Below are 22,893 nucleotides of genomic sequence, written 5' to 3' on the forward strand. Positions count from 1 at the left end.
ACAGCTTTCCAAGGCTTTCCAAGCATTTTATAAAGCTTAAGCACCTTCTTGCACCATTTATTGAAAAAGGAGAATAAAAGCGTGTCAGGCACTATGTTGTGCCCTGTTCATGGAAAATTGGAAAGTTCCTCATAGTGATTAAAGCAGGTGTGATTAGCGCCTGAGTCTTTGTTTCATCTAGCACATCTGTGAGGTGTCTCCTAATCCTAATGGGATAACTCTGATATCCTATCCCATTTGATTAATCTGTAACCCTGTGAAGTAGATTTCAGCTCTACTGTAGGACATATTATCCATACAGAAGAAAGATGACTTATGTTGTCAGTAGTTAAGTGGATTGTTGCAAGATGAGCAAGGAGGTTACCAGTCAAAAACAGATGACTTATAATGAGAGGCATGATGGTAATTTGTAGCACACAGAGATTGGTCAGTGACAAGGAAAAAATTACATTTAGATTTAGGGTAGCACTGGTCAGTTTGATTAAAGTATTCTAGACCCATGGTGGGACAGAAAGAGTTGATATAAAAGAGTGTTTGTTGCTTCAAGTTTATGAAGAACATATGGTTAAGTACATATTAATCTGAAGTTTAATACCTCAGGCTCAAGAGTCTGAAGAGAAGAAGTTGTGTTTGTTTCTAGATGATTTCTGAGCCTGGGTGAAACGTAAGAACCAAATGTATGATTTTAAAGCTCAAAGTATACTTCGGCTGTCTGCATTCTGTCCGCACTGTCCTTCATTTTTGTCATCAGGATGGTCCGCAGACGTCTGCGTGGATGGTGCATGTACAACAGCACATGCGCAAGGTGAATGTTGAGACAGAAGAGTCGAAGAGTACGCAGTTGTGGTGTACTCTGCGGTAGTCGAAGAACAATGCGGAGCAATATCTATCTATCTATATGTCTGTCTGTCTGAAACAGCAAGCTACCTTCCATCTAATGTGATTTAAAATGTAATTTTAACTTATTTATACTGGATTGTACAGCTATAGCTTGTTCTGAATGCATCTACACTGAAAAAGTAAAGAGTTTGAGAGCCTTCACCAAAATACAGTTCACCAAAAACCTTTCTAATTCAAGCGATTTAGAATGTAAGATATTACCTCCAGTATTTCTTCTACAATTATGACAAAGCTGCTAGTTTATTTTTTTTAATCTTTTTTATAAACTGGGAAACAAACAGAAACAATAGATATTGAAAAAATGATTTCATAATTCCCCCCCCCCCCCGCATTTTAATTAACTTAGATAATTTTTATTTCATCGACATTAATATGAACATACATTTTTATTAATAATCATATTAATCATATATTAATCGGTAACACTTTACAATAAGGTTCATTTGTTAACATTAGTTAATGTATTAATTAACATGAACTAACCATGAGCAATACATTTGTTACTGTATTTATTGATCTTTGTTAACGTTAGTTAATAAAAATACAGCAGTTCATTGTTTATTCAGTGCATTAATAATGTTAACAAATACAACTCTTGATTTTAATAATGTATTAGTAAATGTTGAAATTAAATGCTAAATGCTGTAGAAATGCAGTTCACTATTAGTTCATGTTAACTAGTTAAAGGATTAGTTCACTTTCCAATTAAAATTTCATGATAATTTACTTACCCCCATGTCATCCAAGATATTTATGTATTTCTTTCTTCAGTCGAAAAGAAATGAAGGTTTTTGAGGAAAATATTCCAGGATTTTTCTCCATATAGCGGACTTCAATGGACACCAAACGGTTGAAGGTAGAAATTACAGTTTTAGTGCAGCTTCAAAGGGCTTTAAACGATGCCAGACGAGGAATAAGGGTCTTATCTAGTGAAACGATCGGTCATTTTCTAAATTTTTTTTTAAATGTATGCGCTTTATATAAACAAATGATCGCCGTCTAGTAGTTCCGCCAAAACCGCACTTCTGGATTCTTCAAAAAGCTTACGCTGTATGTCCTACGCCTTCCCTATACAACTTACGGAACGAACGCGTCGCCAGTTCCTTTTTTTCCGTAAGTTGAATAGGGAAGGCGTAGGACATACAGCGTAAGCTTTTTGAAGAAGCCAGAAGTGCGGTTTTGGCGGAACCACTTGACGGCGATCATTTGTTTATATAAAGCGCATACATTTAAAAAAAAAAAAAAATCGAAAATGACCGATCGTTCCTCTAGATAAGACCCTTATTCCTCGTCTGGTATCGTTTAAAGCCCTTTGAAGCTGCACTGACACTGTAATTTTTACCTTCAACCGTTTGGAGACCACTGAAGTCCACTATATGGAGAAAAATCCTGGAATGTTTTCCTCAAAAACCTTAATTTCTTTTCGACTGAAGAAAGAAGGACATGGGCAGCTTAGATGACATGGGGGTGAGTAAATTATCAGGAAATTTTAATTTAAAAGTGGACTAATCCTTTAACTAATGTTAACTAATGAACCTTATTGTAAAGTGTCACCTATTAATCTGAATAATTCTAAGTAATCCCATGACCCCCTTGAAATTTTGCAGAGACCCCCTAATCGGTCAAGGCCCCCTGGTTGAGAACCACTGCGTTAAAACATACATTTAAATGACAAGCCTCTTTAGAATATAAAACAGTGTATCTCCAAGTGGTGAGCAGGCACATACCTTACTAGCTCCAGGCAGCAGGTGCAGCTTAACATAGGGATCTGACAGCCCATTGTGATCCATTGGTTTGAGACCCTGAGAGACAGGGAAAGAAAAAAAATGCATGACTTATGAAAAACAACCACTTTCTGACATCCTGTGAAGTCAACAACACAAAGCACTATGTCAGCCTGATAGATTCCACAGGGTTTAGATATCCAATTCATGTCAAACTCTTGCTTTTTCCGGCCAAATAAGCTAATTAGAAACGCTGAAGGTGATGTCGTGCCATGACAGCAGAGCACTCTCCTGCAGCTCTTAGCTTTCTTTTAACATGCATTTTAGTATGGGCAAAAAGCTCAAGCACTTTGTGGACATGGCATAAAAAGCCCAATCATTGCAGAAATATCGGACGTGCAATCATCCAAAAATAAATTGAGCAATTGTGTTGGTGCCAATAATAATAATGGATGCTGTGTTTTTCGTTCACGTTCAACTTTGTCTGATGCATGTTTCAGAAATTTTGTTTATAATCAGCTCTCATAAGATTCAACCTGATTCATTATTAAGTATGTTTTTTGAGCCATTTAAACAGCCTTGGGGTCTCTGAGATCCCACACGAAACTTGAGGGTTATGAATTAACTACAAGCTGCACAGGATTTAGAGTAAATATCAATACAAAGCTAGACAACACTGTCTGCTGGCAGAGAGTTTGTGAGGCAAACATTGATCTTACTGAAAACCCCTGCACCACCTGACATCCATCATCTCTGCTCTACTGTTTAATTACCATCTTTGTAGTGGGATTCAGTGAGGTAACATTGGACTGTGTCGTTCTTGAGGCCCATCAACATCACAGAGGGTATTAATGAATAATGCCATAGAAATTAATTGTTTTTTTTTTTCAACACTGTTAACCATCACATTCACAGTGGAATAAAAGCACTGCGGTCTCTCAGAAACCTTGTGGGGAATGTTTTTGATTAAGGGAACATGTTCCACACAAAGTCTGGATTTACCTTTGTGGTTTTCATTTTAGCTGTCTGCATAATGCAACTTTGCAGCATAATTTGAGAAAAGTGTTTGTTATCTTCAGTAAACAACAGTCAAATGTGCTTTTGCACTAATAAAATCAAGTTTATTCCCACAGAGAGCTACTGCTGAAAGAGCTTCAGGTCTTTCCAGAGGTGTCTGGCATGAAATCGTATTTCTTTATATGTTCAGCAGAAACCAATTTAGTGAGAGAAAGGAAAGGAAAAATAATTAAAGGACAAACATTTTTCCTTTTTTATTAGTGCTGTAAATATATTAAGAATTGGTTACACTTCATTTTGTGTCCTGGTTTTAGTGTAATTATACATCTAAGTACTGAGTAATATTAATAAACAACTTACTATAGGGCTAGGAATAGGGTTTGGTTTAGCATTAGTTGCATGTAATTGTGCATATTTTACTGTTAATACTACACTTTCCCAAACATTTTATCTCAATTTCCTTTCGAAGTATGTTAAAGGGATAGTTTACCCAAAAATGAAAATTCTGTCATTAATTACTCATCCTCATGTCGTTCCACACCCGTAAGACTTTCATTCATCTTCGGAACGCAAATTAAGATCTTTTTAATGAAATCTGAGAGCTTTCAGTCCCTCCATTGACAACTACGCAACTACCACTTTGACGCTTCAAAAAGTTGATAAAGAGATCGTAAAACGAATCCATATGAACTGAATAGTTTAGTCCAAATTTTTTGAAGACATACGATACGATGCTTGGCATTTCAGAAAATTTGGACCAAACCGCTCAATTTATAAGGATTAGTTTTACCTTTTGAAGTGTTAAAGTGGTAGATGGTAGCTGTCAATGGAGGACCAGAAATCACTCAGATTTCATTAAAAAGATCTTAATTTGCGTTCCGAAGATGAACATAAGTCTTACAGGTTTGGAACGACATGAGGGTGAGTAATTAAAGACAGAATTTTCATTTTGGCTTGAACTATCTCTTCAACATTCAATTCCTGTTTAACTAAAAGAAAATGTATAAGTATTTTTTAAAAACTGATATTGTAGCAGTTCTCAGCTGTTCTTCTCATTAACACCATAGAGATTCTGCACAAAGATGACTTAGAATTCATTTATAAATAAATATTTATTAAAGAATAACCATAAACCATAAGCTGCAGCTCATGAAATGGTTCAGAAATTTTGGCTATTCCAGAAATGGCTAAAACATATTTGCCTGATCTTATAAGTAAAAGTGTTTAAAGCAATTACAGCCTTGAGTGTGTGTTGTTCTCTATCAGCTTTGCACATCTGGCCACTGCAATTTTTCCTTATTCATCCTCCTATTTTGCAGAGCTGGACATCATGAGTGAACAGCAAGTCCACCTATAAATTCTTGGACTGAGTTGTGGACTTGGACTCAGGACATAAACGTTGCTTTTCAGTCATTCCTGTATATCTGTGTCCTGCAGACTTCACGTTTCCCTCTAGGATTTTATTTTTTTTATCCTCTACCCGCACAAGCCTGCCAGGCATTCCCACAGCATGATGCTGCCACCACCGCGCTTCACCATGGGGAAGGTGCAGCGTTCTGATGTGCAACGTTCGGCTTATGCCAAATATAGCGTTTATTCTAATGGCCAAACATCTCAATTTTGGTCTCATCAGACCATAGAAGCTTCTTCCAGCTGGCTTCAGAGTCTCCCACATGCTGTGCCAAGATATCATGACATTTTTGTTTAATAGTAAATTTGTCTTTGACATTCTCCCATTAAGAGCAACAGTTGAATGTGCAATTTCTACAATCTCAGCCACTGAAGCTTTCAATTAAATGATGTTCTTTTGAACTTTCTATTCATCAAAGAATCCTGATGTAACACGGTTTTCACAAAAATATTTTTTCAACATTGATAATAAAAAATGCTTCTTGAGCAGCAAATCAGCATATTAGAATGATTTCTGAAAGATTTTGGGACACTGAAGACTGGAGTAATGATGCTTACTTATCCCTTATTTCAGATCACATTGCTGAGCAATGAAAAAGTGTTTCTGTTGATAAGTGGCATAAAAAACAAAGGGTTAGTTCACCCAAAAATGAAAATTATCCCATGATTTACTCACTCTCAAGCCATCCTAGGTGTATATGACTATCTTCTTTCAGAGTCAGATGAACACAATCAGAGATTGTGGCTCTTCCTAGCTTTATAATGGTAGAGAATAGGGAGTGCGATTTTGAAGCCCAAAAAAATGCATCCATCCATCATAAAAATAATCCACGTGGCTCCAGGGGGTTAATAAATGCCTTCTGAAGCAAAGCAATGAGTTTTTGTAAGGAAAATATTCATATTCAGAACTATTAACTATAATAACTAGCTTCCAGCAGACGGCTGTACGCATCAATTTGCGGTGGAAGAGTAACCCCTGACCCGACGCATGACGTAATGACAAATGCAGAAGCACAGAGGAGAGAGCAAAACAAAACACTGGTCATGAATTAGAAGTCTAAAATGAGAAATTTCAAAGAGAAATGTTGGAGGATTTCATTATAAGAGAAGAGGAGCTTGAGTTTGTTGCCCAGTCCTATTTGTTTAAAATGTGAGGCGCGTCTAAGCTTACGATACTCCTACATCCTACGTCATACATCGTAGGAAGCTAGAAGCTAGTTGCCAGATGCTAGTTATTTTAGTTAATAAAGTTTTAAATATCAATATTTTTCTTACAAAAACCCATTGCTTTGCATCAGAAGGCCTTTATTAACCCTCTGGAGCCATATGGATTATTTTTATAATGGACGGATGATTGTGTTTGTCTGAAAGAAGATAATATACAATAAGTAATACACACCTAGGATGGCTTGAGGGTGAGTAAATCATGGGATAATTTTCATTTTTGGGTGAACTAACCCTTTAAGTCTAAAGTCACCACCGTTAAGTTTATAAGTGCCACTACTTTTTATAGGCACTGCACATACAAAACATAGTACTGAATCAACTTTAACCATTTCTCTGGTAGGTCAGAAGGCCTGGGTCTATTGAATTTTAGCATCTGAACATCACAAGCTAAAACGAGCCACAGACAAACTGATTTTAATATAGATTCAGCATATTGCGCAAGTATGTATCCATGCTTCAGTGATGCATTTCTTTTCCCAGCAGGCTTTCTCTCAGGTAGGATTCCTGGACGGTCCTCCAGCCGCCCCTGTGTGCAGTCATGTGTGAGATGAGCAGATCTCAGAGGGCCAGAGAAAGGGCCGGCCTCTCCAGCCTAACATATAAGGGGCTGTCAGAACCACAATCCTAATTAGTTATTTTCTGCTTCTGTGAGCTATGCAGTGTAAACTTGTCAAAGAGTCTTGCTTGGGCTTCACACCTCTCTCTCCACTTTTGTTTAGCTTGTGGGGACGTGGAGGAAGCGCATAAAGACATAAATAATCATTGTTGCGTTTTACACAACAACAACGCCTGAGAAATAAAACAAATGAACATGAGGGGGTGTGAGAAAACTCTCAGTCTCTGACAAGTTCTCTGCATGGGCAAAGGAACATGGCAGGAGGGGTGACAGGCGAAAAATAGTGTCTAGTCTAAACTGCAGCTTGGTAAAAAATGGACTGTGATATTAGTATATTGTAAAAAAGTAGCTTTTTTTTTTTTTTTTTTTTTTTTTTAGATGTTTTAGAAAAATAAAGGACTAAGGTGCACCTGAAGCATGACCAAACCAACTGGGTTGGGATTTCTTCCATCACAGCCTGTTTTTCATTTTAGAAACAAACTAGTAAATTAGTCTTTAAGATGCTTATTGTAGATACTCTCACTCAAACCATTGCACGCCATTGTATAAGCAAGAAGTTGGCATGTCAGACCATTAAAGCAAACAGCACAGTTCCATGTTCAATGTGAATACTTCCTTACTATACAGTACGCAAACAGTTAAAACGTCAAATGAGAAGGATAGTACCTTAAGGGCTTAGTTAACCCAAAAATTAAAATTCTGTCATCATTTACTCACTCCCATGTCATTCCAAACCTGTAAGACTTTCGTTCATCTTTGGAACACAAATGAAGATATTTTTAATAAAATCTGAGCAATTTCTGTCCCTCCACTGACAGTTACGCAACTACCACTTTGATGCTTCAAAAAGGTCATAAAGAGATCGTAAATCTAATCCATATGAATTGAGCGGTTTAGTCCAAATTTTCTGAAGAGACGCGATCACTTTATATGCTGAACAGATTTAATTTAGGCTTTTATTCACATATAAACAGGGCTTGACATTAACACCCGCCAACCCTCCAAATGCAGGTGGATTTCAGCATTGCCGTATAATGCTGTCACTCCTACCAGCCACTTTGGCAAGTTGAATTTTATTTATAATATATACATTCTTCAATTGTAGTCTTTTAAAAAGGCATCTGAAATAATAAACTAAGTGCAATGTAGTGTTGTCAAATATATAGATTTTTCGATACATATCAATACTGAAATATCTATGGAAGCCCGTTTCCGCCACTAAAAAAAAAAAAAAAAAAAAAAAAAAAAAAAAAAAAGTAATTGCGACTTTTTATCTCGCAATTGCGAGTTTATATCTCACAATTGCGAGTTATAAAGTCAGAATTCTGAGATATAAACTCGCAATTGCGTGATATAAAGTCCGAATTCTGAGATATAAACTCGCAATTGCGTGATATAAAGTCAGAATTCTGAGATATAAAGTCGCAATTGCGTGATATAAAGTCAGAATTCTGAGATATAAACTCGCAATTGCGTGATATAAAGTCAGAATTCTGACTTTTTTTCTCGCAATTCTGACTTTTTTTCTCACAATTGCGAGTTATAAAGTCAGAATTCTGACTTCTTACTTTGCTTGCGTTGCCTTTCACTGCGACTGACCATTAGGATTGGTGCTTCGTTATTATTCTACATAACATGGAAGACCTCATAAAGGATTATTTTCAGCGCGGATTTACCAATAAAGAAATTTTGATTTTACTGGAGGAGACACATAAAGATTAGTCTCCGGACATATGCATTATGCAGGAATATGCATATAGCATGTTTCCACGGTAACCTTGTACATGAGTATCATTGTTTCGTTTCAAGGAGAAAAAACAGCTTTTACTGCCATCTAGTGGGCTTAATACTAAAACACCAATACCCATCATGTTTCATCAACTTTGTAACTTTGCAACTCAAGTCTGGTGGCTCCATAAAAGGGGGCATTCAAGGGTAAAATCATGCAATTCTGCAAATACAGTGGAAGTATTTGGTGAATAAAAGTTGTTTTTAACAGAATGGATACACTAATGAATTTGACACAATAATAACAATATAATAGTAATAATAATAAGAATCAGCTGTGGCGGAGGCGCAATAAAACAGACGAAGCTGAAGTGGCACATTTTCTACACCAACAGCTTCAGACATCAGGACGGCAGCACGGCTATCGTTGGATGTACAAGAAATGTTGGATGTCCGGAATTGTTACAGACAGAGAAACTGTCTGTCAGTTAATTGCGAAAAAAAAAAAGTCAGAATTCTGAGATATAAACTCGCAATTGCGAGAAAAAAAGTCAGAATTCTGAGAAATAAACTCGCAATTGCGAGAAAAAAAGTCAGAATTGCGAGTTTATATCTCAGAATTCTGACTTTATATCACGCAATTGCGAGTTTATATCTCAGAATTCTGACTTTATATCACGCAATTGCGAGTTTATATCTCAGAATTCTGACTTTATATCACGCAATTGCGACTTTATATCTCAGAATTCTGACTTTATATCACGCAATTGCGAGTTTATATTTCAGAATTCTGACTTTATATCACGCAATTGCGAGTTTATATCTCAGAATTCTGACTTTATATCACACAATTGCGAGTTTATATCTCAGAATTCTGACTTTATATCACGCAATTGCGACTTTATATCTCAGAATTCTGACTTTATATCACGCAATTGCGAGTTTATATTTTAAAATTCTGACTTTATATCACGCAATTGCGAGTTTATATCTCAGAATTCTGACTTTATATCACGCAATTGCGAGTTTATATCTCGCAGTTCTGACTTTATATCACGAGATAAAAAGTCAGAATTCTGAGATAAAAAGTCGCAATTACTCTTTTTATTTTTTTTATTTAGTGGCGGAAACGGGCTTCCATAAATATCTGAAACGCTTCCAATAATAATTTTCCGCAGAACAGATATACGATACCAGCTGCACTTTCTCGCTCTCTCATCTCTCCAACAGCGAGTCGACACACAAACCCGCCTTCCCTCACTCACTCCTTTCCATTGCTCCAGATATTGTTGGTGTTACAGAGCTTGAATTCCAGCATGGGATTGCGCATAATTTTACTCATTCCCTCCCATTTTGTGCTCACACCCAAAGTGCGCACACAGAAAGCCGCCTCTCAGTACTAAACTGAGTTCTTTTTCACTGCTTATTGCACTTAAACAGTCAAATACACACAAAATAATGTCAAAATGCCGGTCTTGGCGAGTATTCACGAAACACAGTCAGTTGTGAACGTAAACATTTATGAAAGAAAACACGAGTAAAAGTATAATGGATCCCGTGCTTCAGGTCTTAAAGTGACAGCAGCCTAATATACCTGTGGCCAAATTATGAGATAATATTAAAAATATTTATATTGCAGTTGATATCCCCATGATATCATTGTCAAAATTGTGGCCAGTCAAAATGCTGAGTGGCTAGTAACTTTGGAAAACTTCTAGCCACAGTGGCTGGTGAGCAAAAAAGTTAATGTCAAGCCCAGCATACAAACATTAATCAACTCGCATATCACAGCATAAATGAGTACACCCCCTCTGAAACTTCTGAAAGTCAGCAATTACTCAATTACTTGGAAGACACGTTAGGGTTCTTTAGAGATATAATGTTCCAGCGAGTCTGCTTAATCAGTTACCAAAGAAGCATGTCAAAATTATTCAGGAAAATAAGATTTTCTTATCAAGGTGAAAAAATGTTGTGTAGCAAAAATGAGTACACCCTCCTAAAAGTTACTAAATAAAACGAAATAAAAATTTTGTAAGTTTAAGGCAATGTTTGATCAACAGGTAAGTATGTTGAATCAAAACATTTAAAGAGAAGTAATTTCTTGACAATTAAAAGTGTTATATAGCCCACTGAATCATTCTCAGACTTAGTGCTGACAACAATGGAAGCACTTGGGAGAGAACTCTCAGGAGACTTATTTCTTAGCACAAAAAAGGACAGTGGTACAAGAGGATTACCAAATCATTGTTTTAAGTGTGAAAATACAGCAAAAGTAACAAAAATTCAAAAACAATGGACTTGTGACAAGGCCCCTGAAATAATCAGGCCTTCATTTTAAGCTTTCATTTAATGATGAGGGATTCTTTTTGCTAGACAAAGAGCAGGAGAAATACCAAGCGAGTGTCTCAGAGCCAGCAAAAGCTATGAAAAGAGTGACTGTTTATCTCACAGAGTAAGATGCAGCCTGCAGAAATGACATGCATAGTTGTTGTTCTCACTGGAACTACCTACTGTAGCCAAAGCACAATAAAGTCAGTTAGCCATTTCCAAAGCCCATATTTACAAAATATAGATTCTGGGAATCAATACTCTGGTCTCATGAGACCAAATCAATCATTTTGGATCTAACAGCATCCAAAATGTTATGGTGTTGCTAGAGGAGGAGGACAGTGAGAAGTGCCTGTTTCCCACAGTAAAGTTCAGTGCAAGTAAAGCTCTTATATAGGGATGTATGAGTGCTGAAGGTGTGAGGGAGTTGTGCTTTATCAATGCTGTCATGAATTCCCACACCACTGTGTAATTTAATACACAAACTAATTCAATACATAGGACACAAAATGCAATGCCTGGCAAAGACACAGCTGGGGTTTACACTGACTGGGAAGTCAACCTGCATAAAACTGGTCAAGGAGAAGTGACACTTCAGCTTGTCAAAAATTTAAATATCCTTCTTGTATTTCTCTTTCATTCAGCTCTTCCAAGTTATTCACTCCTGCTGGTGGCCCATCACAGGACGACCCATGTGAATCGGTCTCATCAGAGCTACAAAGCAGTTTTCAAACATCCACAGGTCCGCTCGGCTCTATGTGATTGTGGGTGTGAGTATGTTTGTGTGTGCGTGCGGAGACTGCAGATGGTTGTTCTCTTTGAAGGTGCTGCAGACTGAAACAGCCTCTGAGGTCCACTCCACTATAGAAGAGGACTGACGCAACCCGTTACAAAAAAAAGGGCAAGCACAAAACTGAACCTTGCTTTCACCATACGTATGTTTTTCCATCTCCCCACTGCCATAAATCCAGTTCCAATACACCTAAAATGGTTCGATTAAGAAAACACTCTGAGCGTATATATATTCTTTTGAGGGTAAGAACTGAGTTATCTTCTCTCAGTGTTGCACCAGGCACTCGGCGTAATTCAGGATTTGTCCTGCGTTTCAAGGCGGCGTGACATATGGGTGTCTGGTAAACTGTGGCCTGTCTGCTCTGAGCAGATCGATAAAGAAAAATGTCCGCCGTGTGATTTAATACGGTGCAATGCTGATGCGCCCAATTCTCATACGATATTGAAGGATGCGTTAAATACAGAAAAACTAAACTCTTCATCAAAAGGTCTGTCTGGTTCCTGCAAGCCAATTGGAGGAAGGCGAGTGGGCGTAACCTTAATGCGCATTTGTAATGTCCCAGCTGACCTCGACTATTCAGGATAGGCATAAAACAGAGAAGCGGAGGTCTCCTGAGAACACAGCCAACAATAAATGTGTTATGGGGCATCCGATTGCAGTGTTGCCAGTGAATGGATGGTTGATCATAATTATGGAGAAGCAGGAAAAATGACCAGTGTGAAAGGAGATGGGCGGCATTTATCAGCGAAAGCCTTGTGCGTACCCACTCAATCATACTGCTTTACTAACTGCTGCCACACTGCCAAGTATGGCATTTCCCTTCCCATCTCCCAATCAACGGCAAACTAGTCAGATATGTTTCATCTGCCAAATTATATCTCTTTATTCTTCCGCATAAACATCCTGTTGGAGATGGTCCGCACTTAAAAATGAAAGGGACGAGATTCTGTAAAAGGGAAGGGCTGGTCGAAATCAAGTGTGTTTCACAAGAGCAGATGGAGGTTCCAGCACAGATGACTCTCAATGGGTGAGAGCTGTACAGGTTCCAAATGCCATTGAGCCACCTAGTACATAACCATGTGCCCATAATGCACTATGGAAAAACATTAGTACAGGCTGGAGGTGGGCTTGATGCATACAGAGAGAGAGGAAGTGAGAGAATAAATGCAAAAGTAACATCTCAATAAGTAGGACCCAGGGATTGTTTAACACCTTTTCCTATACCTGTTTAATGTGGAGAGACCAATTAGCTATTTGTAGGTATGTTTGTTTGAGGGGTGCAACAAGTCAACTTAGCTCCCAAAAAAAAAAAAATAAATGAAATGAAAAAAGAAAAAATGGCTCTTTTTTCTAAACTCCATAACACCTATGCAATGTTTGGGCTACGGACATGAATGATACCTAAAGTCATGCAGATTGTTGAGGAGAGGCGATCCATCAGAAATCATTCTAATATGTTGATTTGGTGCTTAAGAAACATACATATTATCAATGTTGAAAATAGATGTGCAATTTTTGTGGAAATTGTGATTTTTTTTCAGGATTCTTTGATGAATAGAAATTTCAACAGAACAGCATTTATTTGAAATATATTTTGGTTTGTGACACTGTAAAAGTCTTTAATGTCACTTTTGATCAATTTAATGCATCCTTGCTGAGTTCCTGATCAAGGGTGTTGAATAGCGTTGAGGGTTAGCTTATGTTAAACACTACATGGCAGGAGTGAAGAGGCCTTAACCACACCCACACACACACACCCATCTATCTTTGTGAGGACATTCATTGACACAGTGCAATCTCTAGCTTCTTACCCTAACCCAGTGGTTCTCAAACTTTTCTGGTCACGCCCCCCATTAAACCTTTAAAAAATCTGCCGCCCCCCAACCCCCACTGTAAAAAATTATTTTCATGATTTGTTATCACAACATTTTTTACTTTTTTCTTCACTAATTAATGTGGTTCAGATAACATAATATTTTGAGTTTCTGTTGATTAAACCAATCGCCTTCATTAGCTTTGTTTACAATTCACCTATTTTTATGCGCATTTTGGGATATCGCATAAAAAAAAAAACGCTGGATGGAAACGCCAAGATGCTCATAAATAGATGCACATAAAAAAACATATGCGCACAACTGAGTCAGATACATTTTTTATGCGATATGAAAACAAACTACGATGGAAACACTTTTACCTAATAAATTCATTGATGTGCATCAAAAAAGACAAGGACGGCATAACTGGATCAACCAGCAGACCAATCTCGTTGCACAGCATCTGAAATGCTGTTTTGGCCATTCTGAAATGCCTGAGCAAAATCTGTCGTTAAAGTGGTTCGGTATAATTACCTCCCAAAAGCGCCTCACACCATTACGTTCACAAACACCAGGCATCTGAATGCAAGATAACATGACAGCATTTATTGCAGTTCATCTGCGCTGACGCGCAAATAATTTATTATATACGAAAACTATTAACAACAGTGGCTTATGCAGCAACTTCCATTTTTTCTTAGTGATATTTAGCGCCAGTTTATCAGGAAGTGACGATTTTATTTTCTTTGACTCACTGGATGGAAACAGTGCTTTATTTGCTAATGTTTTACACGATAATTCAAATTTGCGCACAAGTTAAATGTGCAACTTTGAATGGAAACATAGCTATTGTATTAACTCAAATTTTTAATTTTCAATGAACTCAAAATTTTAAGGCAACCAGGTAACTTACTTTAAGTTAAACCAACAATTATTTTTTACAGCGCACCTCTGACTACCAAATAATTTTAATAAAAATGATAAAAATGTAAAGATTTTTTAAATTGAAAAATGTGCAATGAAAAACACCTGCAATAGTTTCACTTTGTAATACCATTGCATCATTGAGAAATATAACAATAAGAGAGAATAACAGATCAGAACAAAACTTGTACATATGTAAATATTTCATTGATGCTTTGGGTGAACAATACAGGTGCTGGTCATATAATTAGAATATCATCAAAAAGTTGATTTATTTCACTAATTCCATTCAAAAAGTGAAACTTGTATATTATATTCATTCATTACACACAGACTGATATATTTCAAATGTTTATTTCTTTTAATTTTGATGATTATAACTGACAACTAAGGAAAATCCCAAATTCAGTATCTCAGAAAATTAGAATATTACTTAAGACCAATACAAAGGAAGGATTTTTAGAAATCTTGGCCAACTGAAAAGTATGAACATGAAAAGTATGAGCATGTACAGCACTCAATACTTAGTTGGGGCTCCTTTTGCCTGAATTACTGCAGCAATGCGGCGTGGCATGGAGTCGATCGGTCTGTGGCACTGCTCAGGTGTTATAAGAGCCCAGGTTGCTCTGATAGTGGCCTTCAGCTCTTCTGCATTGTTGGGTCTGGCATATCGCATCTTCCTCTTCACAATACCCCATAGATTTTCTATGGGGTTAAGGTCAGGCGAGTTTACTGGCCAATTAAGAACAGGGATACCATGGTCCTTAAACCAGGTACTGGTAGCTTTGGCACTGTGTGCAGGTGCCAAGTCCTGTTGGAAAATGAAATCTGCATTTCCATAAAGTTGGTCAGCAGCAGGAAGCATGAAGTGCTCTAAAACGTCCTGGTATACGGCTACATTGACCTTGGACCTCAGAAAACACAGTGGACCAACACCAGCAGATGACATGGCACCCCAAACCATCACTGACTGTGGAAACTTTACACTGGACCTCAAGCAACGTGGATTGTGTGCCTCTCCTCTCTTCCTCCAGACTCTGGGACCCTGATTTCCAAAGGAAATGCAAAATTTACTTTCATCAGAGAACATAACTTTGGACCACTCAGCAGCAGTCCAGTCCTTTTTGTCTTTAGCCCAGGCGAGACGCTTCTGACGCTGTCTGTTGTTCAAGAGTGGCTTGACACAAGGAATGCGACAGCTGAAACCCATGTCTTGCATACGTCTGTGCGTAGTGGTTCTTGAAGCACTGACTGCAGCTGTAGTCCACTCTTTGTGAATCTCCCCCACATTTTTGAATGAGTTTTGTTTCACAATCCTCTCCAGGGTGCGGTTATCCCTATTGCTTGTACACTTTTTTCTACCACATCTTTTCCTTCCCTTCGCCTCTCTATTAATGTGCTTGGACACAGAGCTCTGTGAACAGCCAGCCTCTTTTGCAATGACCTTTTGTGTCTTGCCCTCCTTGTGCAAGGTGTCAATGGTCGTCTTTTGGACAACTGTCAAGTCAGCGGTCTTCCCCATGATTGTGTAGCCTACAGAACTAGACTGAGAGACCATTTAAAGGCCTTTGCAGGTGTTTTGAGTTAATTAGCTGATTAGAGTGTGGCACCAGGTGTCTTCAATATTGAACCTTTTCACAATATTCTAATTTTCTGAGATACTGAATTTGGGATTTTCCTTAGTTGTCAGTTATAATCATCAGAATTAAAAGAAATAAACATTTGAAATATATCAGTCTGTGTGTAATGAATGAATATAATATACAAGTTTCACTTTTTGAATGGAATTAGTGAAATAAATCAACTTTTTGATGATATTCTAATTATATGACCAGCACCTGTATATAATCAGTGAGCTCTTTTGACAGCGTGTCATGAGATCAGCCACCCCTGGGTGGTGCACCCCACACTTTAAGAAGCACTACCCTAACCCTACACATCACAACTAAGTGTCGAATCCAACCCTTACCCTAAACCTACTCTTAACCTAACTATAACCTTATCCCTAAAACCAAGTCTTGACCCTCAAACAGGCCTTTAAAGGGGTCTCAGAAAGTGAGGACTGGCCAAAATGTCCTCACTTTACTCTCTTGTCCTCACGTCGATGGTCTAAAACTCAAACCGGTCCTCACAAAGATAGTTGTACAAGTACACACACGCACACATACACACACACATTTGTTTCACTGTAACATTGCATAGACTTCCATTGATTTTATATCAGGCTAATGATATTTACCTGACCCCATAAAAAAAAAAAAAAATCAAAAAAAAAAAAAAATCACAGAAATGCGCAAAACACTATATTTAAATAAAAACATGTTTTGGCAGATTTATAAGCCTCTTTAATTAGTGAGGACAAGTAAAATGTCCTCACTAGTCGGTTGTCATAATATTTCACTAAGTAAGTGAGGACATTTGGCTCACAAAAGTATAGCCAAACACACATACACACACAAACTCTTTCTACCTGATTTATGGTTGTGCACAGGCGGCTGCTTTGCTCCATGTCAGACGTAAAGATAAATTAATACCCACAGGGGAGTGAAAGCGCCCAATGGATTCATCTCATTCTTAAGCCTTGAATATATGTATGGGGGCGAGACATGGACACAGACATCTCTGGTCTCCTAGCTGTACTGAAGACCATATGCATATAAACACCCACCCACTCGCATAAGAACAAATGAGAGAGATGCAGGCTCTGCCTCTTATTACGCAGAGACACTTTGCACTTCACAGTGAAAAAATACCATTCGAGAGAGAAATACCTTAATACCTAAAGAACTAGAAATGAACTAGCCTGAGATAAATGTATCCATTCATTCATCATAAATACTTAATAAAAGGTCATTATTAAACATTATGCTTACATCTGCTCATGGGTAAGCACTTTATCTTAATTGAAGATAATCATTCTTCAATTCGTCTTGTCAGTGGAACAATGAGTAAGCCAACAAAAATGGAAAGATGCCAATAGTAAAGGGACAAAATGATGCCAAATTTGTCACAGGAAGTTTTATATCTCATAGGACAGATATAAATATGACACACAAGGAAACACACACACAGGAGACTGTAAAAAAGTTTTTACAACTAGAATTTTCCTATGTGTAAATTACAACCTAGGCATTTGGTTAATGCGAAACAAAAAACAAACAATCATGAAATTGTTTACTAAATACAGAAATAAATTATGTTTATATATATATATATATATATATATATATATATATATTAGGGGCGTAACGGTACACAAAACTAATGGTTTGGAACATACCTCAGTTTTGAAGTCACAGTTCACAGTTTTTATTAAACAGTGACTTTGCTGAACAAATTGTGTCTCTGTCTTTAAATAAATTAAATTATAATTAAAAGTTTCTTAAGGATAAAAAAAATTGTCCTTGCTAATGCTGTAAACTATATAGGGAGCCCTTACTTGCACATTACTATAATATTAAAGGTTACAACCGAGCCCAAACTATTAAATTCAGTTGCTAATTATTTTTTAGATATAATCAACACTCAAATAACAAATTGTATGCAAGCATGTAAACTGCACAATTAAATAATCAAGACATCACTAACAGGTTAAGTAAAATATAATGAATATATAGGCTAATATAGTGCATATATTTAGAGAAAGAGTTCATTTCTCTAGCGAACTAACAAGCTGTGGACACTGAATGACTTGCCTGAGGAAAATGTAATGCTATGTTATGCTTTACTGATTGTCTTTACTGACTGTCTTTCCACCGTTGAAACACTGATTGAGCGATTAAACGAGATATGATACATTTCAGTAAGTTGTACTGTATCTTTCAACATACCTTCAGATGTTCATTAATTTATTCTGTAACTAGTAATGAAGAGGAAGGGATGATCACGTTCACTCACGCTCCGCACTGCCGCTTAAAATGAGGTGCCTATAGCGATCTTTCATGCCACATTAAAATGCATCAAAATTACATTTATTGTTTGAATTTCATGATAAAATGGACAGAATTTGAAAGATGACACTTTTTATTGAAAGTAACAAAACATGGAGCTTATTGCAATTATTGGTAGTTAATGTTGGTTAGGCTACAACGCTGTATTCATTGTGTACACATGCGTACCAAACCATAAGACACGTACCAAATATTCACAGGACGAATACTTGTACCGTTACACCCCTTATACATATATATTGGGTATATATTATGGCTGTAATACAGTAATCTTTTTTGTTTTACACATTCCAGAGAATCCACTTCAGCTGGTAAGTTGTTGTCAGTGTTACTGGAGTGAATCAATGGAGGTTCAACAGGAGAGGCAGGAAGTTTGCTTGGGAAGTGGAGAAGTAGTCAATAAAGAGTAATAAAACTTACCTTTTTGTATCTGGGAACAGGGAGCTACACTCCATCATAACAATTTACAGCATGCAGCCAAGCCATGCAGAGAGAGAGAGATGTGTGCATGCAAGAGAGAAAAGGTGGAAGAAAGAGAATAAAAACAACGTTTACATAAAATAAAGCAATTTACTGATACAAGTTTGGAAAATAGACAACACAAAAAGCATGATGTAAAAGAAAAACAGCATGTGAAAATAAGAGAGGGAGAAAAGCAAGCACCCAGGGGGTTTGACCCATGTGTTAAAAATGTATGTGGAGTCACTGATTTACCCACTGATTTGTCTAAATGTAGTTTTTTTTTCCTTTTTTCCCTGTGTGACTCAATCTGATAGTCAGAATAACCCTAAATTTAGCTGTCATGAAGTGATGGAGTGTTCGGAGGTGTTTCAAAGCAAACAAACCAAACCAAAAAAAAAAAAAAAAAAATGTAAATGCAGTTAGATCAACCCCCAATTTCATCTTCAGAGGATGTCAGGGCAGCATCTTTGTTCTAAATAAATGGTTGATTTTGGCTATGCTTTCTCTGTTGGAAAGTTGTATTTAGAGGCCATAATTTAAATGAGAACACCACATCATTTAAAACAGGACAATCAACTGAGAGAGAAAAGTTGGAGGTGGAATACGTCAGTCAAATGAAACTTATTGTAACACTTTTGAATGTGTACCGACTAACACATAAGAGAGCCACACCACGGGCAAAACAAATAATGAGAATGAATATCATTTCATTAAAAAAGTAGCATGTTAATTTGCTGCCTGGGGGTTCAATTAAGTATCCATTTATCTAGTTTAATGCTTCATTTCTGTTTAAGCAGCATGTGTCACATCAAACTCTTGACAAATGCAAAGGAATCCAGAGATGAAAAAACTTGTTGAAGATGCCTGCATGTTTGGTGAACCGATTTCAGTTAAATATAGTGACTAAATAATAAAGTGAAAGGCCGAGTATGGTAACCCATACTCAGAATTTGTCCTCTGCATTATCCCTTCCAAGTGCACACACATTAGGATTAGTGAGTATTGAACACAGCAAACCATGAACACACACACCCAGAGCAGTGGGCAGCCATTTTGCTGTGGTGCCCGGGGAGCGACTGGGGGTTCGGTGCCTTGCTCAAGGGCACCTCAGTCATTTTCTGCTAGTATTGAGAATCAAACCCGCAACCTTCGGGTTACCAGTCTGACTCTTTAACCATTAGGCCACAACCGTCCCTGTTGCCCCTACACCAAAATGACTTTTATCTTACTTTTAAACAGTATATCGATGCCATTTTAAATGTATTTTTATGAAATACTTTGCTTGAAAAGTGTGCTTTCTTTAAAATAAATGTCATTTGGTTTGACATTTTATGTAATGCAATGACATTCATACATACGATATCCATACATTTAACAAGTTTGCCTTGAAATAGGAATAGTTCACCCAAAAATTAAAAATCTGCTATCATTTATTCATCCTCATGTTGTTCCAAACCTGTATGACTTTCTTTTTTTTTTTTTTTGCAGAGCATAAAAGTAGATATTTTGAATAGTGTTGGTAACCAGTTTCAGTTCCCATTGACTTCCATTGCAATATAACAGAAGTCAGTGAAAACAGAAACCAATTGCTTACCAACATTCTTCAAAATATGTGACCCGTGCTGCCAAAATGAGTCGGAATGCGCACGGGCTAAGCGAAAAATGTCAATTTTGAATTTTTTTTTGAATTTGAGGTTTTCACAAAAATGAGTTCATTAAGCCCTTGTCTAGTGATCCCAATGCTCCAAATAGCAATTCAACATCTAACCGTATCTTTATTTGTTCATTTTCTGAGAGGAGTACCTTTCCTTTGACCATGAAAAATGCAGTTTTTCTCCGCTCGCTTTTGGATGTCTCGTGCTTCCTCTCAGCACAAGTTTGTTTTAAAGCGTAGCATTCCAACTTTGTGATTATTCATAGCGAATTCTCGATGGCAAAACCAATGAAACATGATTTTCAAACTCATGCTGAGGTAAACAAAAGATCTTACTCACGCTGACTGTCAGATCCGAAGCGTGTGCACAAAGACTCCTCTGACAGCGCGTGATCTCGATATACACATACATACAGAATTACTATATTTCAAATTTGTCTCGGTGAGTATTCACGCAAACATTATCTGTTATGTCTTAAATGAACGTTTGGTTAACTGTTGGGGAAAAACAACTGCCAAATTTGGTGTTATTACCAGGGATTTTAAGGTATGGATGCTAGGTGATTTTGTTTTGGAACCTTCAGAAAACTTTAACTCGATTTTTCTCAAAATTGACTTTGCTGACTCTATCGAGATTCCAACAAATCAAACATCATTCTGAAGGTTTTTAATAGAGAATATGAAAATAACATCAACATAATTTGCTAATTTCGACTCCCTTTGCCAGCACGGGTCACATATATTCTTTTGTGTTCCACAGAAGAAAGAACGTCATACAAGGAAGTCAATATTAAACAAAACTGTTTGGTTACCAACATTCTTCAAAATATATAAAGAAAGTCATACAGGTTTGTAATGACATGAGGGTGAATAAATGATGACAGAATTAAAATTTTTGGGTGGACTATCCCTTTAAATGTTCAAAAACATTTTTCAGGCCACTGTAATGATGAGACACCCTTTTATTAAAAAAACTACCCACAACCACAAATCATAGGGTCGAAATGAACATAATGGAATGGGCAGAGAGTGTTCTTTAGAGTTGTGTTCAATGCGTTCTCAGTAATGTGCGCAGAGGTTGGTGACCTCTTCTCGTTCCAAGTGATGATGTGACACAGTCCCCGCTTTACATCATAGAGCGAACACTCCTGGTGAGCCTGTGACCTCTGTACATTCAGAGCTAATAAGGATGACCCTTTCTGAGCTGTCAGTTCCACGGAGAAAAAGAGCAGATCACAGACAGGTAACTTTAATTGAGTTGATGGAAGGGGGAGCATTGGGCTGGCGGTGGGGAGACGGTGGCAGAGCCCTGGGAAAATGGCGACGGGTGAAGCGTGCCGTTGAATTGGGGTCAACGAAAGGGAGGCAGGTTTTTTTTTAAATGGAGGCTGTCATTTGAAAAGGCTGCATCTGGCTGCAGTGCACGTTAAGGTCGGAGCAGATGTGTCCTTGTGTGACACACAATATGAGCAATATGTGTGCTGAAATGGATCTTGGAAGGCACCTTTGTGAGGGGTGAATGAATGAACGGTTACATTTCTTTTTCTCATCACGTCTGACTGTTCAGAAGGACGAATGGCCTGGCACTTAGGAAATGGTGAAATATTATTCTGATAAATGACTTTGGTGGTGACTTGTAGATGATATATATTTCAGTTTATAAACGTTCCGGTCCTCAAATCTGATTGGCTGAGCGGCATTCCAAGGGTGATGATACACAGTTCAACAACATTGTAAATTTTCAATCCGCTTGTCAGTCCAGATCAGTCTGTGAGTGGTGTGGAATGAAAGTGGAGTGGGTGCTACTTATAATTGTGTTTATTAGGAGTATCATGATTCATGAGCTTATTAACATGCACTGACACCAAACTTGTTGAGATCAAAGTAAAAATCCCATTAATTTTCTCTATAGGAGAATCTATTTTTAACGATAACAGTGACACTTTACAATAAGGTTCATTTGTTAACATTAGTTAATATATTAATTAACATGAACTAACCATGAGCAATACATTTGTTACTGTAATGGTTAATCTTTGTTAACGTTAGTTAATAAAAATACAGCAGTTCATTGATCATGTTACTTCACAGTGCAATATCTGATGTTAACAAATACAACTCTTGATTTTAATAATGTATTAGTAAATGTCGAAATTAACATTAACAAAGATTAATAAATGCTGTAGAAGTGCAGTTCATTATTAGTTTATGTTAACTAATGAACCTTATTGTAAAGTGTTACCACAATAACTTAAAAACCTTTAAAGACAGACCTACTGTGAGTTACAAGGTTGTTAAGCGACGATATATGCTTTTGTTGAAGCCATCACCCCAATTTATTTTATA

The 22,893-nt window shown here is 37.2% G+C and overlaps 1 protein-coding gene across 9 annotated transcripts in view; it reads right to left on the minus strand.

Moving 5' to 3' along the window:
- doc2b (double C2-like domains, beta) overlaps positions 1–22,893 on the minus strand; it is a 274,263-nt gene that overhangs the window by 33,210 nt on the left and 218,160 nt on the right. For all 9 annotated transcript variants that reach the window (XM_051895445.1, XM_051895446.1, XM_051895451.1 and 6 more), the window contains one exon: positions 2,628–2,702. In XM_051895445.1, the coding sequence (XP_051751405.1) occupies positions 2,628–2,702 (75 nt within the window). The remainder of the gene's footprint in view (positions 1–2,627; positions 2,703–22,893) is intronic.

The sequence above is a fragment of the Ctenopharyngodon idella genome, chromosome 5, assembly GCF_019924925.1.
Source record: "Ctenopharyngodon idella isolate HZGC_01 chromosome 5, HZGC01, whole genome shotgun sequence".
Classification (NCBI taxonomy): Eukaryota; Metazoa; Chordata; class Actinopteri; order Cypriniformes; family Xenocyprididae; genus Ctenopharyngodon; species Ctenopharyngodon idella.